This window comes from Hylobates moloch, unplaced genomic scaffold, assembly GCF_009828535.3.
Source record: "Hylobates moloch isolate HMO894 unplaced genomic scaffold, HMol_V3 SCAFFOLD_19, whole genome shotgun sequence".
Lineage (NCBI taxonomy): Eukaryota > Metazoa > Chordata > Mammalia > Primates > Hylobatidae > Hylobates > Hylobates moloch.
Window position 1 is genome coordinate 40,558,848 of NW_026652294.1, and position 21,500 is coordinate 40,580,347.

Genomic DNA, 21,500 nt, shown 5'->3' on the forward strand with positions numbered 1-21,500 from the left:
ACTCTCAACTACCCAGCACAGTAAGGAAATGTGGTATGCAAATATTCACATTAAAAAAGTCACCAAACATTAATTATGCCTCAAAAAAAGGATTAAAAAGTCACTCCATTGGTGATTTATGAACATTTTTCTCAACATCATAAAGTATACCTAATAAACCACAATGAACACTGTTTAATCTTCTGATGGTTAAGATGGTTCTTGAAGTTTTGTATTATAAACAAGATTTGTCTTGGCCGTCCAGTAACACAACAATTAATAAAGAATTCTAGTTGAAGACATGCCAGGTGACAGCTGACTGCATTATTTCCACTAAAGTATAATTCAGCTTTTAAACAATTCACATTGGGGCCATACAGCCTGTGTTTGAACCTGGCTCCTCCATTTCCTAGTTGTGGGGTCCTGGGTAATGACTAAAGCTCTCCAATAATCCGCTCCTCAGAGTAGAAAACTCCTCTGCTGGGGCTGGGCACAGTGGCTCATGCCTGTAATCTCAGCACTTTGAGAGGCCGAGGAGGGTGGATCACCTGAGGTTGGGAGTTCGAGACCAACCTGGACAACATGATGAAACCCCGTCTCTACTAAAAATATAAAAATTAGCTGGGCATGGTGGCACATGCCTGTAATCCCAGCTACTCGGGAGGCTGAGGCAGGAGAATCGCTTGAACTCGGGAAACGGAGTTTGCAGTGAGCCGAGATTGCGCCACTGAACTCTAGTCTGGGTGACAGAGTGAGACTCATCTAGAAAAATAAAAAACAAAACAAAAACAAACAAAAAAACCTCCTCTGCTGGAATTCTGGGTTCTATCTCCACCTTCATCAGTGACTTTCGGTGTAAAGTTTAACTTGGCCTCTATCTTTTTCTGTAAAGAAGAGAAGGAAACACCAAAAAAATCTATAATATGAGATTATTAGGACTCATAGATTGCTATCTATCTTAAATCTGGAGGATAACTGCTAGAGAATTATTTTGAATGTTTGGGAAGAAGAAGGAGGTTAGGGGAAGGGAAGATGGGAGGAACAGAAGGAGAATTAAAAAGAGGCCTTCATAATATATAAGCTACCTCCTTTCCCTTACACCAAAAGTGGCCTCCGTGGCCAGGCGCAGTGGCTCACGCCTGTAATCCCAGCACTTTGGGAGGCTGAGGCGGGTGGATCACCTGAGGTCAGGAGTTCAAGACCAGCCTGGCCAACATAGTGAAACCCTGTGTCTACTAAAAATACAAAAATTATCTGGGCACAGTGGCGCGCGCCTGTAATCCCAGCTACTCAGGAGGTTGAGGCAGGAAAATCGCTTGAATCCGGGAGGGTGCAGTGAGCTGAGAGTGCGCCACTGCACTTCAGTCTGGGCGACAGACCAAGACTCCATCTCAAAAAAAAAAAAAAAAGTTGGCCTCCCTGAAAATAAACAGGTTTATGAGCGCCCTCATGGGGTGGATTAGCTAAATGCCATCCCTAGTATTGGCTGCAGTTGTTACAGTAGAAATAGATCAATTATTTGAAAAAATAAATAGAATTTTAAAGTTGTTGTATTCCAGTTGAATTTTTGATGTCTCCTAGTAAATTCTAAATTATCCACATTAAGGCCCCTAAATATTTTTGTAATGTTTTAAATAACTCTTGTTCAGTGTTTTTGATGCTTACTGCTTAATTCAATAATTTGGGAAGTAATTCTGAGACGACCACAAAACCAAAAATCTGTGAGATTTCAACAGATGGTCAGACTGTAAGCATTTAGGAGAACAAAGTCAATTATAACTGTGGTATGCTTAGTACTCTGTAATAACTAGCAGAAATTATTAATAGAAAAAAGTAAAAGCTCTTAATTTGTATATTTTTCTTGCCCTGTAGGTTTAGCACATAAATAAGGTGACTAATAATGTTACCTTAATGGAAGCAAATGCATATTATACCATGAAACAATATGTAGTTACCTTTCTAATATATGTGCTTTAGGTAACACTAACATGAATTTACACACCTTCCCATGTGTAGACTTCCCAGTGCTTAGTACCGAAAGCAGAGGACACAGTCCTGCCCATCTGAAACTACTAAAACTACAAAAATTAGGCTGGGCGCGGTGGCTCACGCCTGTAATCTCAGCACTTTGGGAGGCCGAGGCGGGTGGATCACGAGGTCAGGAGATCGAGACCATCCTAGCTAACACGGTGAAACCCCGTCTCTACTAAAAATACAAAAAATTAGCTGGGCGAGGTGGCAGGCGCCTATAGTCCCAGCTACTTGGGAGGTGGAGGCAGGAGAATGGCATGAACCTGGGAGGCAGAGCTTGCAGTGAGCCGAGATCGCGCCAATGCACTCCAGCCTGGGTGACAGAGCAAGACTCTGTCTCAAAAAAAAAAAAATAAATAAATAAATCAGCTGGGCGCAATGGCGCAATGAGTATATTACGACTTGTTGATTTGGGTAAAATAAAAACCCTTTATATGATAGACCAACTGTGCTGTAACAAATTACAGCAGATGGAAGGTAAAGTATCTCAGAATATTCCACTTGTGTTAAAAATAAGGCTCTAATTGTTTGAAATTAAACTTTTATTTGAAAGCTTAGTGGATCAGTAATTGAATATCTAGAAAATCATGCAACTAAGCCAACTTTCCTGGTGATATAAAGGGGTTACAATGGGGAAAAATATTTTTTAGAACACTTTCCATTGTTTTATCTAAAAAGCTGTATTCCTGTATTTCCCTATATTTAAAATCTGGCAGTATCCATTTCCTGAAATACCAAAAATTGGGTCTTTGGCATGAACTACTGACAATTTAGAGAAATGATGAGAGACCAGTTTGAGGTAAGTTTTCAAACCAATATACACTTGGGTGTAAAGGGTTAGTGTAGGTAACAAGTCATGTATATTTTCCTAAATTGAACAGATTATGAATTTCTCTTTTTTTTATTATTTGAGACAGGGTCACACTCTGTTGCCCAAGCTGGAGTGCTGTGGCACAATCTCGGCTCACTGCAACCTCCACCTCCCAGGTTCAAGTGATTCTCCTGCCTCAACCTCCTGAGTAGCTGGGAGTACAGGCGTGCGCCACCATACCCAGCTAATTTTTATATTTTCAGTAGAGATGGGGTTTCACCATGTTGACCAAGCTGGTCTCGAACTCCTGGCCTCAAGTGCTCGGCCTCCCAAAGTGCTGGGATTATAGGCATGTACCATTGCACCTGGCCCAGATTATGAATTTCTAAAATATATATATATTTTAACACTTGGTAGGAGGTTAAGATGATGGCATAACTTGCTTCAAGGAAGTCCCACCCCACCCCTTCCCCTCAAACTCCCATACTAGAGGCAGTGTCTGTGCCTCTGGAGGAAAAATAAGGCAAACAAGCCACATCTCAACTACATAAACACAGGGCAGGTGGTGAGAGGAGAGATGTATGGTTTCTACTGGTTTTGGCCACTCCGAAAATAAATGGATCATTAAAAACTCTGGAAACTCCCAGAAGTGGAAACACAGCTTAGGATGATCATGGAAGTTTTCCTGTTGGAGCAGTAGTTAGCCATGGTCAAGGTGGTCTAGACAGAGGGCAGTGTGGAGCTCCGTAAATACCGCATTGACAGAAAACATTAGCTTCCTGAACTGTACAGGTTATACCCAAATCAGTTAATTCCCTCGGTAGGTCTTGCTTTGCCAGCATATTCACTGTAAAACATGTAACAGACACTTAAAATAAAAATCAAGATTACAGGCAATATTTTGGAAACCAGGTCTTCCTCAAGCTGTGGGAAAATCTGGGTGGCCCAGATTCCTTCCTTTCTTAAAATACGACTGCTTTTCCTCCCACTCTAGGAAAGAGGTGGAAATGTTTACATGGATACATCTGATGTGTTGACACAGCTCTTAGCAATAAGTCCTTCAAAAGGGCGATCTTTTCCTTCAGGTTCTGCAACAAAGCTCTGATTGTCACGGTAAGCTGAAAAGAAAAGAACACATCCTAAGTATTCTAGTGCAGAGTGTAGAATCCACGAAATTACATCACGTAAACACTACTTCACGGGCTACGATTCAACCAAGCAAGGGCCGGAAGAGATAGATACTCAGCCCCTCACGACAAACTCAGGGCTGGAAGGAAGCTCAGTGGTGCCCTGGCCCAGCTGCCCACCTACAGATTGTACCCGCACCACAACCTGGCCAAGTGGTGAGCCAAGCCAGACTGGAACACCGATACTGACTAGAAACTGTCAGTGTGCTCTCACCATTAGCTGAATCCTGTCGCCTGAGCTTCTACCCCATTGATCCTATTTATCAATCTTGGAACCATGCAAGAAATTGTGTTCCCCAAGTCTTCATTTGAGAGCAAAAACCCACAGTTCTCTCAACCAGGCTTCAAAGACAAAGCGTGGAGTCCCATTACCATCCCCACCGGGCTCTCTAAACAACTGGTAAAATTTACAACCCAATGAAACGTTTTACAGCAATGTGTTCTTTTTATGCAAGAGGAATGTTAACCACACATGACTCTTTTCCCAGGAGTATGTGAATTCTCTCCAATCATCCTAGAGGAAATTTTTGTCTGTGACTCTAACCTGTTAAAGGATGGAGAGAGAAGAGGGCGAGAAGAGCGCCTCTCAGGAATTTGGAAATGTGAAAAAACTGCCTGTGTAAGTTAAAACATATTCAACCACGGATGAAATCAGAGATACGTTAAAAAGACAGAATACCACAGGTTTCCTTTGCTACCTTGTCAACAGCAGCAATTATATGACTCAAGCGGACTCCTTCCTTGGATTTGCAGAATCACACCAAGGAAAACCAGCCAGTGTGCCAGAGACTGGCCCAGACTGTACACATCCAGCAGCCCTCCAAGGCACCAGCAGCCAAGAAAAGTCTAACCTGAACTATCCCCATACCTCTGGGAACCAAGGAAGAACCACCTACAATTTTGTGGGGAAACACTAAGGAAAGCAGATCTCTCTACACTCAAAGAGAAAAGAGCGGCCGGGCGCGGTGGCTCACGCCTGTAATCCCAGCACTTTGGGAGGCCAAGGAGGGTGGATCACGAGGTCAGGAGATCCAGACGACGGTGAAACCCCGTCTCTACTAAAAATACAAAAAATTAGCTGGGCCTGGTGGCGGGCGCCTGTAGTCCCAGCTACTCGGGAGGCTGACGCAGGAGAATGGCGTGAACCCGGGAGGCGGAGCTTGCAGTGAGCTGAGATGGCGCCGCTGCACTCCAGCCTGGGCGATAGAGCAAGACACTGTCTCAAAAAAAAAAAAAAAAAAAAGATAAAAGAGAAAAACAAGCAAACAAAAAGGCGCCACACACACCAGGCCTACGAAGAGGAGTCCACAAAATCAAAGACCAAAAGCATTCGGGAGATGAAAGACGGAGTATGTAGCCATTAAAAATTATGGCTCAAATCTCAATTTGTTCACATAGAAAGCTATCCATCACAGCTTATGAAAAGAAAAACATCAAGTCATAAAATAAAATATCACCCAAACAGAGAAAAAAACAACCCAGGAACTAAATACAAACATTGAAACCATGAAAGCACCATGGTTCTATCTAAGTAGTGAGATTTTCTAATATTTTATAAGAAAATGATCACTTTTGTAATCAGGAAAAAAATGTCATTATCATAATTAAAGACACTTTCTAGGGCACAAAAAAAGATGGAAAGCCTAATTCACATTTTAAGCTACCATAACCTTGGTAACAAGCACTAACAGAGATAACCACATGTCAATCTTACTTAGGAATTATAAATGTAAAAATCTTTTCAAAAATATTAGCAAAGCAAATTCAGAATTACATTAAAAAGGACCATATATTATCAACAAGTACAAATTATTCTAGTAATTTAAGAACAGTTTGATGTTAGAAAAATCTAGTAATAAAGCTCATGGTGTTAATGATTAAAAACAGAATAAACATACGATTAGTACAGTATAGGGGAAATTATAAACAAAAGAAACACACACAAAAAAAGAAGAAAAACTAAGAATAGAACACTACTGCCTTAACTACAATATTATTTAACTTTGCTCTAGAAGTTCTAACCAATACAATAAGAAAAATTAAAGAAAAATACAAGGACTACAAGGGAAGATGAGATTATTATTATTTGCGGGTTGATAATGGTCTACTTGGAAAAGTTAAGAGATCAACTGAAAGATTATTATTATTATTATTATTATTTTTTGAGACAGCGTCTTGCTCTGTTGCCCAGGCTGGAGTGCAATGGAATGATCTCAGCTCACTACAACCTCCGCCTCCCGGGTTTAAGCGAGTCTCCTGCCTCAGCCTCCCGAGTAGCTGGGACTACAGGCGCCTGCCACCACACCCAGCTAATTTTTGTATTTTTAGTAGAGACAGAGTTTCACCATATTGGTCAGGCTGGTCTCGAACTCCTGACCTCAGGTGATCCACCCACCTCGGCCTCCCAAAGTGCTAGGATTACAGGCATGAGTCACTGTGCCCAGACTGAAAGATTATTAAAAACAGCAGAGGCTGGGCTGAAAGACTATTAAAAACAGTAGAGGCCAGCTGCGGTGGCTCACACCTGTAATCACAGCACTTTGGGAGGCCGAGGTGGGAGGATCACGAGGTCAGGAGTTGGAAACCAGCCTGGCCGACATGGTGAAACCCCATCTCCACTAAAAATACAAAAATTAGCTGGGCGTGGTGGTGCGCACCTGTAATCCCAGTTACTGGGGAGGCTGAGGCAGGAGAATGGCTTGAACCCAGGAAGGGGAGGTTGCAGTGAGCCAAGATGGTGCCACTGCATTCCAGCCTGGGTGACAGAGCAAGACTCCGTCTCAAAAAAAAAAAAAAAAAAAAAAAAGGTAGAAGAATTCAGTATGGTCATTAGTCATAAAGTGAAAAAAAAATCAAGGGCATTCCTAAATTTAAGTAATACCTAGGGAGAGTTTTTTAAATTGTTATTTTAAAACTCCATTAACAATACCAACAAAATCTAAAAAATACCTAGCACAGTGCCTGGCACATAGTAACTGTGCAATAAATACTGCTGAAGAAACAAAAGGAAACGCTCAATATTGTGAAAATGTAAGTTTTCCCCAATTTAAATCTATAAACATACATGTCTACTTGAAATTCCATTTGGAATTCTTTTATTGCAGAAGAGGTGATAATTAAGGCACAGCACAGTTTGGTTTCTTTTTAAATGAAGTTTTACAAAATTACTCTGACAGAAGGATAAATGAAGGAAAATAAAAACCATGAATATGTATAATGTTCATAGGGGCCTTAATCAGATAGAAAGTGATTATAAAAAAACTACAATAGCTGACGCTGGCAATTACCAACAGCTTCGGTAGTGCAATATAACAGAAAAACGGCCCAGAAACAACGTAGCTGTATAAAAACCCAGTGAATTATATATGAACTATTTCATATGAGGGAAAGAAATTCATAATTTAGCAAATGGGGAAAAAATAAAATTAGATAGCTACGACACACCAAAGTAAACACCAAGTATTTCAAAGATTTACACACACAAACAAAACAAAATAACAAAAAAAAAGCTTAAGGAAAATTTACATAATTAAGGATTTATATAACCTCTGCATGTAAAAGGCCTTTTTAAGCATGATATCTCCTCCCCCGTTAGAAAAGATCACCAATAAACATGCTGATAATTTCAAATAAAATTTAAAAACCGGTACATGTTTTACAATGTCACTTACAAAATCAAGTTAATAGAGAAAGTATTTATACTAAATACACCAGATCGAAGCTTAATATAATTAACATATATAAAAAGAAAACTTTGAAATTAAGAAACAAGGCTGGGCACGGTGGGTCATGCTTGTAATCCCAGCACTTTGGGAGGCCAAGGCAGGAGGATCTCTTGAGGCCAGTAGTTTGAGACCAGCCTGGCCAACACGGTGAAACCCTGTCTCTACTAAAAATACAAAAATTAGCCAGGCATGATGAAGGGTGCCTATAATTCCAGCTACTTGGGAGGCTGCGGCAGGAGAATCGTTTGAACCTGGGAGGCTCCGAGGTTGCAGTGAGCCAAGATTGTGCCATTGCACTCCAGCCTGGGCAACAAAAGCAAAACTCCATCTGGCCAAAAAAAAAGAAAAGATGTTCAAGACATAATAAAAAATGCATATTAAACTGCTGTAACATAGTATTTTTACCTAGTAGAGATTTTTTAAAAGATAATCAAAATTGGTGTAGAAATGTTCTTCTGCAATATATGTGTTCAAAAGGCTTAACCCAATGTAGAAAGTCTACATTGAAGAATTTATTTCAACATGGGCAATAATTTGGCTATACTTAAAAATCATTTGTAATTAGAAAGAATCTAACCGTCCAAGAAGACGACACTAGTTAAACAGATAATAGCCCTTCATGTAAAAGATGAAACCATATATTTACTAGAAGAAAGCAGGAATAAATTTTTTATAACCTGGAAACAGCAAAAACTTAGATATGACTAAATATATGGCAGCAATTAAAGATTGACAGCCAACTTCATTTAAAAAAAAAAACAAAAAACTTTCGGCAGGGTGCCATGGATCACGCCTGTAATCCCAGCACTTTGGGAGGGTGAGGCAGGCAGATCATGAGGTCAGGAGATCAAGACCATCCTGGCTAACACAGTGAAACCCCATCTCTACTAAAAATGCAAAAAATTATAAATACATAAAAAGCCGGGTGTGGTGGCGGGCGCCTGTAGTCCCAGCTACTCGGGAGGCTGAGGCAGCAGAATGGCATGAACCCGGGAGGTGGAGCTTGAAGCAAGCCGAGATAGGCCACTGCACTCCAGCCTGGGCGACAGAGCAAGACTCCGTCTCAAAAAAAAAAAAAAAAAAAAAAAACCTTTCACATGGCAAAACTACTACAAGCAAGTCAAATGTCAGATGATAAAGGAAAGGAAATAATGCAATTTATCACGAGGAGCTAATCTCCCTAATATGTGAGGAGCTCTTAAAAGATCAAGACTAAAAAGGCTAATAATCCAGTAGAAAAATGAGCAAAAGACAAGACAGTTCACAGAAAAAAAAAAAAAAAAAAAATATATATATATATATATACACACACACATATATATACGTATATATATATGGCGCTTAAGCATACGAAAACACACTCCACTTGACTCATTATATGAGAAATACAAATTTAAAACGACACTGAAATACCATTTCTCACTTATGAGGTTAACAAAAATTCAGAAGATTCACACACCCTCTGTTGGCCAGGTTGTGAAGAAACAGAAGCACTCACACATTGCTGGTGGGGTGGCAAGGGTGACAACCCCTTTGAGGGGGGATTTCACAACAGGTTAAAAAAAAATTACATATGCCCTGGTCCTGAGAACTCACCTTTAAAAGACACCTATGCACATAATTTTTTTAAAGGACAAGGTTATTTACTGCGGCATTATTACAACAACTCAAGACTGGAAGCAATTTAATTGCCTTTCCTTAGGAGACAGGTTAAATAAAGAATGTTACATCTATGCAATAGAGTACCCACACAGCCCTAAAGAAGAACAAGGAATATGAAATAAAATGTAGAGGTTTCTATATTATTAAGTGAAAAGACCAAGATACAAAAGAGTATCTGTCATTCATTCATTCATTTATTGAGACGGAGTTTCACTCTTGTCGGCTTGAGTGCAGTGGCACAATCTCAGCTTGCTGTAACCTCCGCCTCCTGAGTTCAAGTGATTCTTATGGCTCAGCCTCCCGAGTAGCTGGGATTACAGGCGCTTGCCACCATACCTGGCTAATTTTTTGTATTTTTAGTAGAGACAGGGTTTCACCATGTTGGCCAGGCTGGTCCCAAACTCCTGACATCAGGTGATCCACCTGCCTAGGCCTACCAAAGTGCTGGGATTACAGGCGTGAGCCACTGTGCCCGGCCCAAAAGAGTATCTTTTATATAAAAGGAAGAACATACACACAGACACGCAGAGACACACACATACACACGCACAGAGGTTTATTTCTACAAAAAGTAACACAGGAAGAATATTAATGAAAATGGTTATTTAGAAGAAGGAGGTTAAGAAAAGGTAGAAAAGAGAGGAATGGGAACAAGACTTTGAGTGTCACTTTTATATAATTTTGACTTCTGAACAATGTAAATGTTTTACTTATTTAAAATTAAATTAAAAAGTTGGAAAAAGCAACTCCTGAAAATGAATAAAAACAGAAACAAAGGATAACATAAGACAGAAAAAAAAGAATCAATTATTGAAAAAGTCCTCAAAAAAATACTGAAACCAAATCCAGCAGCACATCAAAAAGCTTATCCACCACAATCAAGTAGGCTTTATCCCTGGGATGCAAGGTTGGTTCAACATATGCAAATCAAAAAATGTGATTCATCACACAAACAGAAATAAGACAAAACCTACATGATTATCTCAATAGATGCAAGAAAGGCTTTTGATAAAATTCAACACCACTTCATGTTAAAAACTCTCAATAAACTAGGTATTCAAGGAACATACCTCAAAATAATAAGAGCCATCTATGACAAACCCACAGCCAACATCATACTGAATGCACAAAATCTGGCAGCATTCCACTTGCAAACTGGCACAAGACAAGGATGTCCTCTGTCACCACTCCTATTCAACATAGTATTGGAAGTCCTGACCAGGGCAATTAGGCAAGAGAAAAAGAGGAGAGGAGAAGAGAAAAGAGGGGAGAAAGAAAAGGAAAAAGGAAAGGAAAGGGAGAGAAAGAGAGAAAGGAAGGAAAAGAAAGAAAAGAAAGAGAAAGAAAGAGAGGAAGGAAAGAAGGAAGGAAGGAAGGAAAGAAGGAAGGAAGGAAGGAAGGAAGGAAGGAAGGAAGGAAGAGAAAAGACATCCAAATAGGAAGAGAGGAAGTCAAACTATCCCTGTTTGCAGACAACATGATCCCATATCTAGAAAATCTCATACTCCCAGTCCAAAAGCTCATTAAGCTTATAAACAACTTCAGCAAAGTCTCAGGATACAAAATCAAAGTGCAAAAAATCACTAACATTCCTATACACCAACAGTCAAGCCAAGGGCCAAATCAGGAATGCAATCCTATTTACAATTGCCAACAGAAAATAAAATACCTAGGAAGACAGCTAACCATGAGGTAAAGATCTCTACAAGAAGAACTACAAAACACTGCTCAAAGAAATCAGAGATGACACAAACAAATGGAAAAACATTCCATGCTCATGGACAGCAAGAAGCAATATCGTTAAAATGGCCATACTGCCCAAAGCAGTTTATAGATTCAATGCCATTCCTATTAAACTACCATTGACATTCTTCACAGAACTAGAAAAAAGTATTTTAAAATTAATATGGAACCAAAAACGAGCCCAAATAGCCAAGGCAATCCTAAGCAAAAAGAATAAACCTGGGCCGGGCGCAAGTGGCTCATGCCTGTAATCCCAGCACTTTGGGAAGCCAAGGTGGGAGGATCATCTGAGGTCAGGAGTTCGAGATCAACCTGGCCAACATGGCGAGAGCCCATCTCTACTAAAACTATAAAAATTAGCTGGAAGTGGTAGCTCATGCCTGTTATCCCAGCTACCTGGGAGGCTGAGGCACGAGAATCACCTGAACCCAAGAGGCAGAGGTTGCAGTGAGCCAAGATCGTGCCACTGCACTCAAGCATGGGCGATAGAGCAAGACTCTGTCTCAAAAAATAATAATAAAATAAAAATAACATAGCTGGAAGCATCATGCTACCCAACTTCAAACTATACTATAGGGCTACAGTAACCAAAACAGACATAGACTAATGGAACAGAATAGAGAACCCAGTTAACTAGGCACAGTGGCTCACGCCTATAATCCCAGCACTTTGGGAGGCCGAGTTGGGCAGATCACTTGAGGTCAGGATTTCGAGACCAGCCTGGCCAACATGGCGAAACCCTCTCTCTACTAAAACCACAAAAATTAGCTGGGCATGGTGGCATACACCTCTAATCCCAGCTACTCGGGTAGCTGAGATGCAAGAATCACTTGAAGCCAGAAGGGAGAGGTTGCAGTGAGCTGAGATCGTGCCACTGCACTCCAGCCTAGGTGATGAAGTAACACTGTCTCAAAAAAAAGAAAAAAAAATAGAGTGCCCACAAATAAGGCTGCACATACAACTATCTGATCTTCGACGAACCTGACAAAAACAAGCAATGGGGAAAGGATTCCCTATTCAATAAGTGGTGCTGGGATAACTGGCTACCACATGCAGAAGATAGAAACTGGACTCCTTCCTTACACCATATGCAAAAATTAACGCAAGATGGATTAAAGACTTAAGTGTAAAACCTAAATCTATAAAAACCCTGGAAGGCAACCTAGGCAATACTATTCTGGACAAAGAACAGGCAAAGATTTCAGGACAAAGACACCAAAAGCAATTGCAACAAAAGCAAAAATTGACAAACAGGATCTAATTAACTAAACAGCTTATTCACAGAAAAGGAAACTATCCACAGAGTGAACAATCTACATATTGGGAGAAAATATTTGCAAACTATGCATCTGACAAAGATCTAATAGCCAGTATCTATAAGGAGCTTAAGCAAATTTACAAGAAAAATCCACCCCATTAAAAAGCGGGCAAAGGACACGAATAGACACTTTTCAAAAGAAGACAGACATGCTCCCAAAAAACACAGGAAAAAAGCTCAACATCACTGATCATTATAGAAGTGCAAATCGAAACCATAAGGAGATACCATCTCACACCAGTCAGCATGGCTATTACTAAAAAGTCAAAAAATAACAGATGCTGGCGAGGTTGCAGAGCAAAAGGAACACTTATACACTGTGGGTGGGAGTGTAAATCAGTTCAGTCATTGTGGAAGACAGTCTGGCAAGTCCTCAAAGAACTAAAAACAAATACTATTTGATCCAGCAATCCCGTTATTGGGTATATACCCGAAGGAATAGAAATCATTCTTCCATAAAGACACATGCATGTGGCCGGGTGCAGTGGCACACACCTGTAATTTCCACACTTTGGGAGGCCGAGGTGGGTGGATCACCTGACGTCAGGTGTTCGAGACAAGCCTGGCCAACATGGCGAAACCCCATCTCTACTAAAAATACAAAAATCAGCCAGGCATGGTGGCAGGCGCTTGTGATCCCAGCTACTCGGGAGGCTGGGGCAGGAGAATCGCGTGAACCTGGGAGGCAGAGGATGCAGTGAGCTGAGATTGCACCACTGCACTCCAGCCTGGGCAACAAGAGCAAAACCCCATCTCCAAAAAAAAAAAGAGAAAAAAAGAGACACATGCATGTGTATGTTCACTGCAGCACTATTCACAATAACCAAAGACATAGAATCAACCTAATGCCCATCAATGGTAGACCAGATAGAGAAAATGTGGTACATATACACCATGGAATATTATGTCGCCATATAAAAGATCAAGATCATGTCCTTTGCAGGAACATGAATGGAGCAGAAGGCCATTATCCTTAGCAAACTAATGCAGGAACAGAAAACCAAATACCGCATGTTCTCACATTCTGTAGGTTGTTTGTTCACTCTGTTGATATAAGAGAGAGCTAAATGGTGAGAACATATGGATACATAGAGGGAAATGACACACACTGGGGCCTAGCAGAGGGAGAAAGTTGGAAGGAGGAAGAGGATCAGGAAAAATAGTAAGTGCTATGCTTAATACCTGGGTGACAAAATAATGTGTACAACAAACCCCCGTAACACAAGCTTACCTATACGACAAACCCGCATATGTACCCCTGAACTTGAAAGTTAAACTCTTAAAAAAAATAATTCTAATAACTTTGGAACATAATAACCTCAGTATTCTTAGTAGATTAGTCTAAACTTAAAAAGACTCAAATTTTGAACTTAGTGTTTGTCGTGGTACCTTATAGTAATTTTGAAACCATTTTCTGTAAACTGTAAAATAGACCAAATGAGTAAAAACATACTGATGCTTTTGGAAACTAGGATTCTCAGTGTGAGAAAGAAAATATAAATTTGGAATGCGTAAAATAAGGAAGAAAGGTGTGGTGTTAGATTTGAATCAAAGGCTTGTATTTTTAATCATAATCACAGGTATAAACTTGTGATTTCACAAAAATCTATTTCCTAGCCAAATCCCACCATTTTTATACAGCCCATAACTAAAGATGGTTTTTACATTTTTTTCTTTTTTGAGACAGGGTCTCACTCTATTGCCCAGGCTGGAGTGCAGTGGCGCAATCTCAGCTCACTGCAGCCTCCACCTCCCGGGTTCAAGCAATTCTTCTGCCTCACTCTCCCGAGTAGCTGGGACTACAGGTGTGCACCACCATGCCTGGCTAAGTTTTATATTTTTAGTAGAGATGGGGTTTCCCCATGTTGCCCAGGCTGGTCTCGAATTCCTGACCTCAAGCCATCTGCCCACCTCAGCCTCCCAAAGTGCTGGGATTACAGGTGTGAGCCACCACGCCTGGCCTGTTTTTACATTTTTAATATAAAATGTAAAAACTATAACTATCCTTGGGGTGAGAATAGAAACTCAAAGACTTGAAGACATTGTCTCTTGGCCTGCAAAGACTAAAAGATTTATTATCTGGAGGAAGTTTATAACCCTTGAACTAGACTATAAAATTGTTAGAAATATTTAAACAAGAGAACTTAAATGTGTTATGCTTCATTTAGTCTCAATGATTAAATAGCTACTAACTGGTTGGCTGTTAACGTCAATTCAACATATGTAAGCAGACAGATCATCATACACACATGCGCACAGAGAGCCTCAAAGAAAGATAGGAGGGTTTTCAGACCTCAAAACTCAAACAAATCATTGGGTACTAATTCCTTCCTGGTATTACCTTCGGTGCCTTTTCACCTTTTCTTTCATACTGATTTCGTTGTTGAATTTTCTCAGCAATTTCTTGGGCAATTTGACAAGTAGAATCGTATGTGGAGAACCTGCACCAAAGTCGTAGAAAGAGAAAATGTTTAAGGTTCTTGTTTTTTTTCTTTTCTTTTTTTTTTTTTTTGAGACAGAGTCTCGCTCTGTCGCCCAGGCTGGAGTGCAGTGGCGCGATCTCGGCTTACTGCAAGCTCCACCTCCCAGGTTCGTGCCATTCTCCTGCCTCAGCCTCCCGAGTAACTGGGACTACAGGCGCTCACCACCACACCTGGTTAATTTTTTGTACTTTTAGTAGAGACGGGGTTACACCGTGTTACCAAGATGGTCTCCATCTCCTGACCTCATGATCCGCCCCCTTGGCCTCCCAAAGTGCTGGGATTATAGGCGTGAGCCCCCACGCCTGGCCTTAAGGTTCTTTAAAAGAAATTTTTGCATTGTCTAAGTTTGACATTTTCATTCTAGCCAAAGAATTCAAACAGAAGGGAAGAATAATAACATGACCAGTAAAAGCAACATGGACTGAGCGTTATTTGCCATGTGGCAGGCACTATTGTGAAGGCTTCGTTAGTAGTAACTCACTTAATCTAAACAGGAACACTGTGAAGTGGGTACCATTATCATCTCCAACTCACACATAAGAAAAGGAGGCACAAAGAGTTAGAATGACTTGCCCAAGTGGTTCTGCCAGCTGCAAACCAAGGCTGTCTGGCCCCAGAGCCGGGGCTCTTAACAACTGTGCTGTTCTGCTAATGAGAAAGCATGTGGGGGTCTCCGCTGCACTGGGCACTGGAGAAGACGGCAGTGAACAGAATGAACACAGTCCCTCTTTCAAGGAGCTCATATTTTAGGGAAAGAAAGTCATAAAACAAATAAATACATAGTATGTCAGGTGTTGATAGGTGCTAAGAAGAAAAATGCAGCAGGATAAAGGGACAGAGAGTGATGAGGAGCTGCTACTTAGGATCAGGTGACACCCAGGCAAGGTGAAGAAGCTGGCTCGCAGTTGCCTGGGGGCGGCTCTAGGGTGCAGGAACAGCAAGTACTGTCTAGCCTAAAGCCAAATGCTCTGGGGACAAAGGCCACACACCCACCTGACATCTGAGCTTGTCAGAATTCTCTCAAAACATTTAATAAGTTTCTAGTTGTCATTCAGCAGCGTTGGAGGCTTTGAAGGGTGCACAGTGAACTCCCAATAGCCCCTTATGTTTTGCTTCTGTCAGAGCATTTTTACTTCCTATCACATAGAAAATACTTAAGCAGACCGGGCGCGGTGGCTCACACCTGTAACCCCAACACTTTGGGAGCCCAAGGCGGGCGGATCATGAGGTCAGAAGTTCGAGCCTGGCCAACATAGTGAAACCCCATCTCAACTAAAAATACAAAAAAATTAGCTGGGCATGGTGGCGGACCCCTGTAATCCCAGCTACTTGGGAGGCTGAGACAGGAGAATCACTTGAACCTGGGAGGTGGAGGTTGCAGTGCACAGAGATGGCACCATTGCACTCCAGCCCGGTGACAGTGTGAGACTCCGTCTCAAAAAAACAAACAAAAAAAACGAAAATACTTAAGCATGCATACACATTTCATTTCTCCTATCAGGCAGTCTGCTCCTAAAAAGCAGAGACTCTGTGGACTAACATGACCAGCGTTATCTTCCAGGACTAGTCCATTACAAAATATCGGAAACTCTTGTTGCCCCTAATAACCTAATTTTTGCTTGAGTAAACAATATATTTTTTAAGACCTTTCAATTCCCAAATATCATTTGAACACTGAGGGAACTTGATAAGTGTTTTTGTTTGTTTGTTTGTTTGTTTTTATTTTTGAGACGGAGTCTCGCTCTGTCACCCAGGCTGGAGTGCAGTGGCGCGATCTTGGCTCACTGCAAGCTCCACCTCCCGGGTTCACGCCATTCTCCTGCCTCAGCCTCCAGAGTAGCTGGGACTACAGGCGCCCGCCACCACGCCCGGCTAATTTTTTGTATTTTTAGTAGAGACGGGGTTTCACCGTGGTCTCGATCTCCTGACCTCGTGATCCGCCCGCCTCGGCCTCCCAAAGTGCTGAGATTACAAGCGTGAGCCACCGCGCCCGGCAAGTGTTTTTTTAAATGAAGGAAAATGCGCCCATCAATTCCCTTAGGAATCTTACTAGAGTAATTACAGCAATAGTAACAGATGAGTACCTGACCTAAGCCAGGTCCTATACTAAGAGCTTTACATTGTAAACTTCATAAGAATCCTGAGAGAGGATCCTGAACCACTAACCACTATACTCTAAAGCAGCACCATTCATGTATACATCAAATATATATCATACACATTCACATATATCATATATATCAATGATACATACATTCATATATATCACATACCTATCGTTTATTTCCATATATACTATATATTCATATATGTCATATGTGTATCATTCATATATATATTCATGTATTTGTGTGTGCATGGAAAAACAGCAGTGATACAAGAAAACACAGAATTAAGAAAATAGGAGGCTAATAAGGAAAATTGGGTCCTGGTCCCAACTTTGCCACATTTCACCTTTTTTTCCTCCATATTATCATGAAAAGAGGAGCCTAGGCCATACATATAAAAATCAACCACATATGGTAAGTTTTGCCTCCTGCCAAATGTGGGATCTAAGTGGTAAGTACGTCTAGAGTTCAGAGGTGGGAGAGATTACTGTTGGCCAAGGCACTCAGATGGAGAGGGTCCATGAGGTTACATCTGGATAACCATGAGGTTAAAGCAGGTCTCTTATTCAGACAGGAGGGAGGAGCACATTCTAGACTTAGTGAAAGACAGGGTGAGCAAAGATGAATGGAAGGAAATGTGCCCAGCACGTTTGGCTGTGTGGTGGCCCTGGAAGCCTGGTAAGTATAAAATGGTACAGATGAGTAGAAGCTAGTTTCTGCAGAGCCTTGAACACCAGTCTAACAAGGTTAGACTTAAAGGAGAATTTTAGAGCCATAGAGGACACTTTTACACACAGAGAGTGGCCCTAAAGAGGTTATGAGAAATGCACACAGCTAGCACAACTCCCAGGTGTACTGACTCCAGTCCTTGTGTTTTTATTTTAGCCCTAAAGAGCAGTAGTTCTCAAACAAGTTGGAATCACTGGGGAATCTTTAAAAAAATAACAATGCCTGGTCCCAACCTCAGCATTCTGATTGAACTGGTATGGGGTCTGTCCTGGGCGTGTGTGGGGAGCTTTAAAAGTTCTCCAAGTGATTCCAATCTGCGGCAAAGTCCGGGAACCCTTGGCCTGGGGTAATAGACAACCTCATTACAATATCAAGCACACAGGTGCCTGAATCACTAGTTTAGAAAAAGTAATCTGGCAGGGGGAGTGGGAGGTGGCTGAGGCAGGAGAATTGCTTGAACCCGGGAGGCAGAGGTTGCAGTGAGCCGAGATCGCGTCACCGCACTCCAGCCTGGGGGACAAGAGCGACACTTCGTCTCAAAAAAAGTAATCTGGGCTGGGCATGGGCGGGGTGGCTCACGCCTGTAATCCCAGCACTTTGGGAGGCCAAGATGGGTGCATCGCCTGAGGTCAGGAGTTCAAGACCAGCCTGGCCAACATGGCAAAAACCCATCTCTACTAAAAATACAAAAATTAGCTGGCCGCGGTGGCGGGTGCTTGTAATCCCAGCTACTCGGGAGGCTGAGATAGGAGAATCACTTGAACTCAGGAGGCAGAGATTGTAGTGAGCCAAGATCATGCCACTGCACTCCAGCCTGGGTGACGGAGCAAGACTCCGTCTCAAAAAAAAAAAAAAGGTGTGGAGGGTAGAGATGAAACAAGAATGGCAGAATATTGACAATCACAGAAATTGGGTGATGAGTATGAAAGGGGCCCATTATACTATTCTAGTTTGTGTATCTTTTACTTTCCAAAATAAAGTTTTTAAAAAGCAATTCAACAAAAAGAAGACCATGCTACCAACATAAAAAGTCCAATCAGGATATAAAACTATTAAGGTTTAACTGTAATTTTTCTGGAAATGGTACATCATCAACAAATTAGTTACCCTGGCGGTAAAGCTAATTAACGTTAGCAAAGAACCAGTTCAGAGACAGTGATCATGTGCTCCTTCTGTTAAACAGTGAGCCTACCACTTGCTTTGATAGGCCATTAAAATAGTAACTGCTATATTCCATTGCCAGACACTGAGGGAGGTGCCAACGACCTATGATTTTAGCAACACAAAGGTAAAGCTGTAGTTGAATCTGTTTTTATAGGCTGTTTTTGTTTGTTTGTTTTGTCTTTTTTTGACATGGAGTCTCGCTCTGTCGCCCAGGCTGAAGTGCAGTGGTGCGATCTCGGCTCACTGCAACCTCCACCTCCCGGGTTCAAGTGATTCTCCTGCCTCAGCCTCCTGAGTAGCTAGGATTACAGGCATGCACCACCATGCCCAGCTAATTTTTGCATTTTTAGTAGAGACAGGGTTTCACCATGTTGGTCAAGCTCGTCTCAAACTCCTGACCTTGTGATCTGCCTGCCTCAGCCTCCCAAAGTGCTAGGATTACAGGTGTGAGCCACCGCACCTGGCCTTTTATAGGTTTTTAAAGTCCCTTCCCATACTCCTTTCTACCCCTCAAATCAGTGACCCATTTTGTGCTTTGGGAGCACAGCTGAATCTCTCACTGTTTCACTCTCAATAGTCCAATGAGAAAGCCACTTCGTCAAACTAATGAAGTGTAACAGAAAAAGTCTAAATGCTTTATCAACAGTAACTGTGGAAGAAGCTTGGAGTCCAGTGATAGCTTCCACCGATCTAAATAGATAACTGGGGGCCTGTCCCTTATCTTTGACCTTTATTTCCTACTTGATTTGTAAACTGAGGGATTTAGGTTCCAGAAGGTGGAGGGCAACTTAGGAATATGTATTGTAAACCAAAATAAAATTCTAAGCCCATCCCCATCCTCTCCCATCCCCCGCCCCCACAACCAGCTGAATGGACCCCTCCCCTCAGGCAAGGGCATTCCAAAGTTAACCTGAAACAGTGGTTCAGGCCATGATGGGAAGAGGGGATCAGACATGCCTCATTATATATCCTCTCCTCCTTTTTGGAATTCAGGAAAAGCCAACCAGCATTGACATCAATACAGACCTTAAGTCTGACAAGAAACACTTACAATCTATTCTCTCTAAAGCCTGCTACCCAGAGGCTTCATTTGCATGATAAAATCTTGGTCTCCACTACCCCTTATCATAACCCAGACATTCCTTTCTATTGATAGTAACTCAACCAATTGCCAATCAGAAAATTTTTCAATCTACTTATGACCTGGAAGCCCCCCACCCAACTTCGAGGTGTCCCGCCCTCCTGGATTGAGCCATCATAAATCTTACATGTGTTAATTCATGTATTATTCTCCCTAAATTGTATAAGAGCAAGCTGTTCCCCAACATCTTGGGCACAGGTCTTCAGAACCTCCTGAGGCTGTGTCACAGGTGCATTCTTAACCTTGGCAAAATAAACGTTCTAAGTTGACTGAGACCTGTCTCAGATACGTTGGGGTTCATGGTATCAAGGGCCTTAAAAATGTTCATACCCTTGAGCCCAATAGTTCTATTTCACTTTCAACAGTCTAATGAGAAAGCCACTTAGTCAAACTAATTGAGAATAACAAAAAAAAGTATAAATACTTCACTTTCAACAGTTCTAATTCCTACTTCTAGACAGGGAGCCCAAGGAAATAAGAGATGGAACAAAGGGACTGCCTTTGCAATGATAAAACAGAACAAAACATCAAAAAAACAAAAAATTAATATGAGGAGAAAAATAAATTATGGTCATTCATGTGATGCATTATTATGCAACATGAGACAATTATGAGGCCGGGTACGGTGGCTCACACCTGTAATCCCAGTGCTTTGGGAGGCCAAGGCGGGCAGATTGCCTGAGCTCAGGAGTTCGAGATCAGCCTAGGCAACACGGTAAAACCCTGTCTCTACTAAAATACAAAAAATTAGCTGGGCGTGGCGGTGTGCGCCTGTAGTCCCAGCTACTCCAGTGGCTGAGGCAGGAGAGTTGCTTAAGCCCAGGAGGTGGAGGTTGCAGTGAGCCAAGATTGCGCCATTGCACTCCAGCCTGGGTGACAGAGCAAGACTCCATCTCAAAAAAAAAAAAAAAAGAAAAAAAGAAAGTTATGTTTTCAAAGCATGTCCAATGACATAGAGAAATGCTGTTTATATTATATATATATAAAATATAGATTAAAATAGCAAATTCATTGTAAAAAAAAATCATTAATGGCTATTTCCGAATTATAGAGTTCAAGATGCTATTTATTTTCCTCTTTGCAAATTTTCAATATTCTCTAAATTGAATATTCTCTATCCAGGGGTGTATATAACTGTTAAAATTAGGGATTTTGGGGTTTTTGAGACGGAGTTTCGCTCGTGTTGTCCAGGCTGGAGTGCAATGGCACGATCTCAGCTCACCACAACCTACACCTCCCGGGTTCAACCGATTCTCCTGCCTCAGTCTCCCAGGTAGCTGGGATTACAGGCATGCACCACCATGCCCGCCTAATTTTGTATTTTTAGTAGAGACGGGGTTTCTCCATGTTGGTCAGGCTGGTCTCGAACTCCCGACCTCAGGTGATCTGCGGCCTCCCAAAGTACTGGAATTACAGGCG

The 21,500-nt window shown here is 41.5% G+C and overlaps 1 protein-coding gene across 2 annotated transcripts in view; it reads right to left on the reverse strand.

Moving 5' to 3' along the window:
* Positions 1-21,500, reverse strand: part of STX8 (syntaxin 8) — a 312,508-nt gene that overhangs the window by 289,876 nt on the left and 1,132 nt on the right. For both annotated transcript variants that reach the window (XM_032138358.2, XM_058431552.1), the window contains exons 2-3: positions 14,798-14,897; positions 3,845-3,939 (exon numbers count right to left, since the gene is read on the reverse strand). In XM_032138358.2, coding sequence (XP_031994249.1) covers positions 3,845-3,939; positions 14,798-14,897 — 195 coding nt within the window. The remainder of the gene's footprint in view (positions 1-3,844; positions 3,940-14,797; positions 14,898-21,500) is intronic.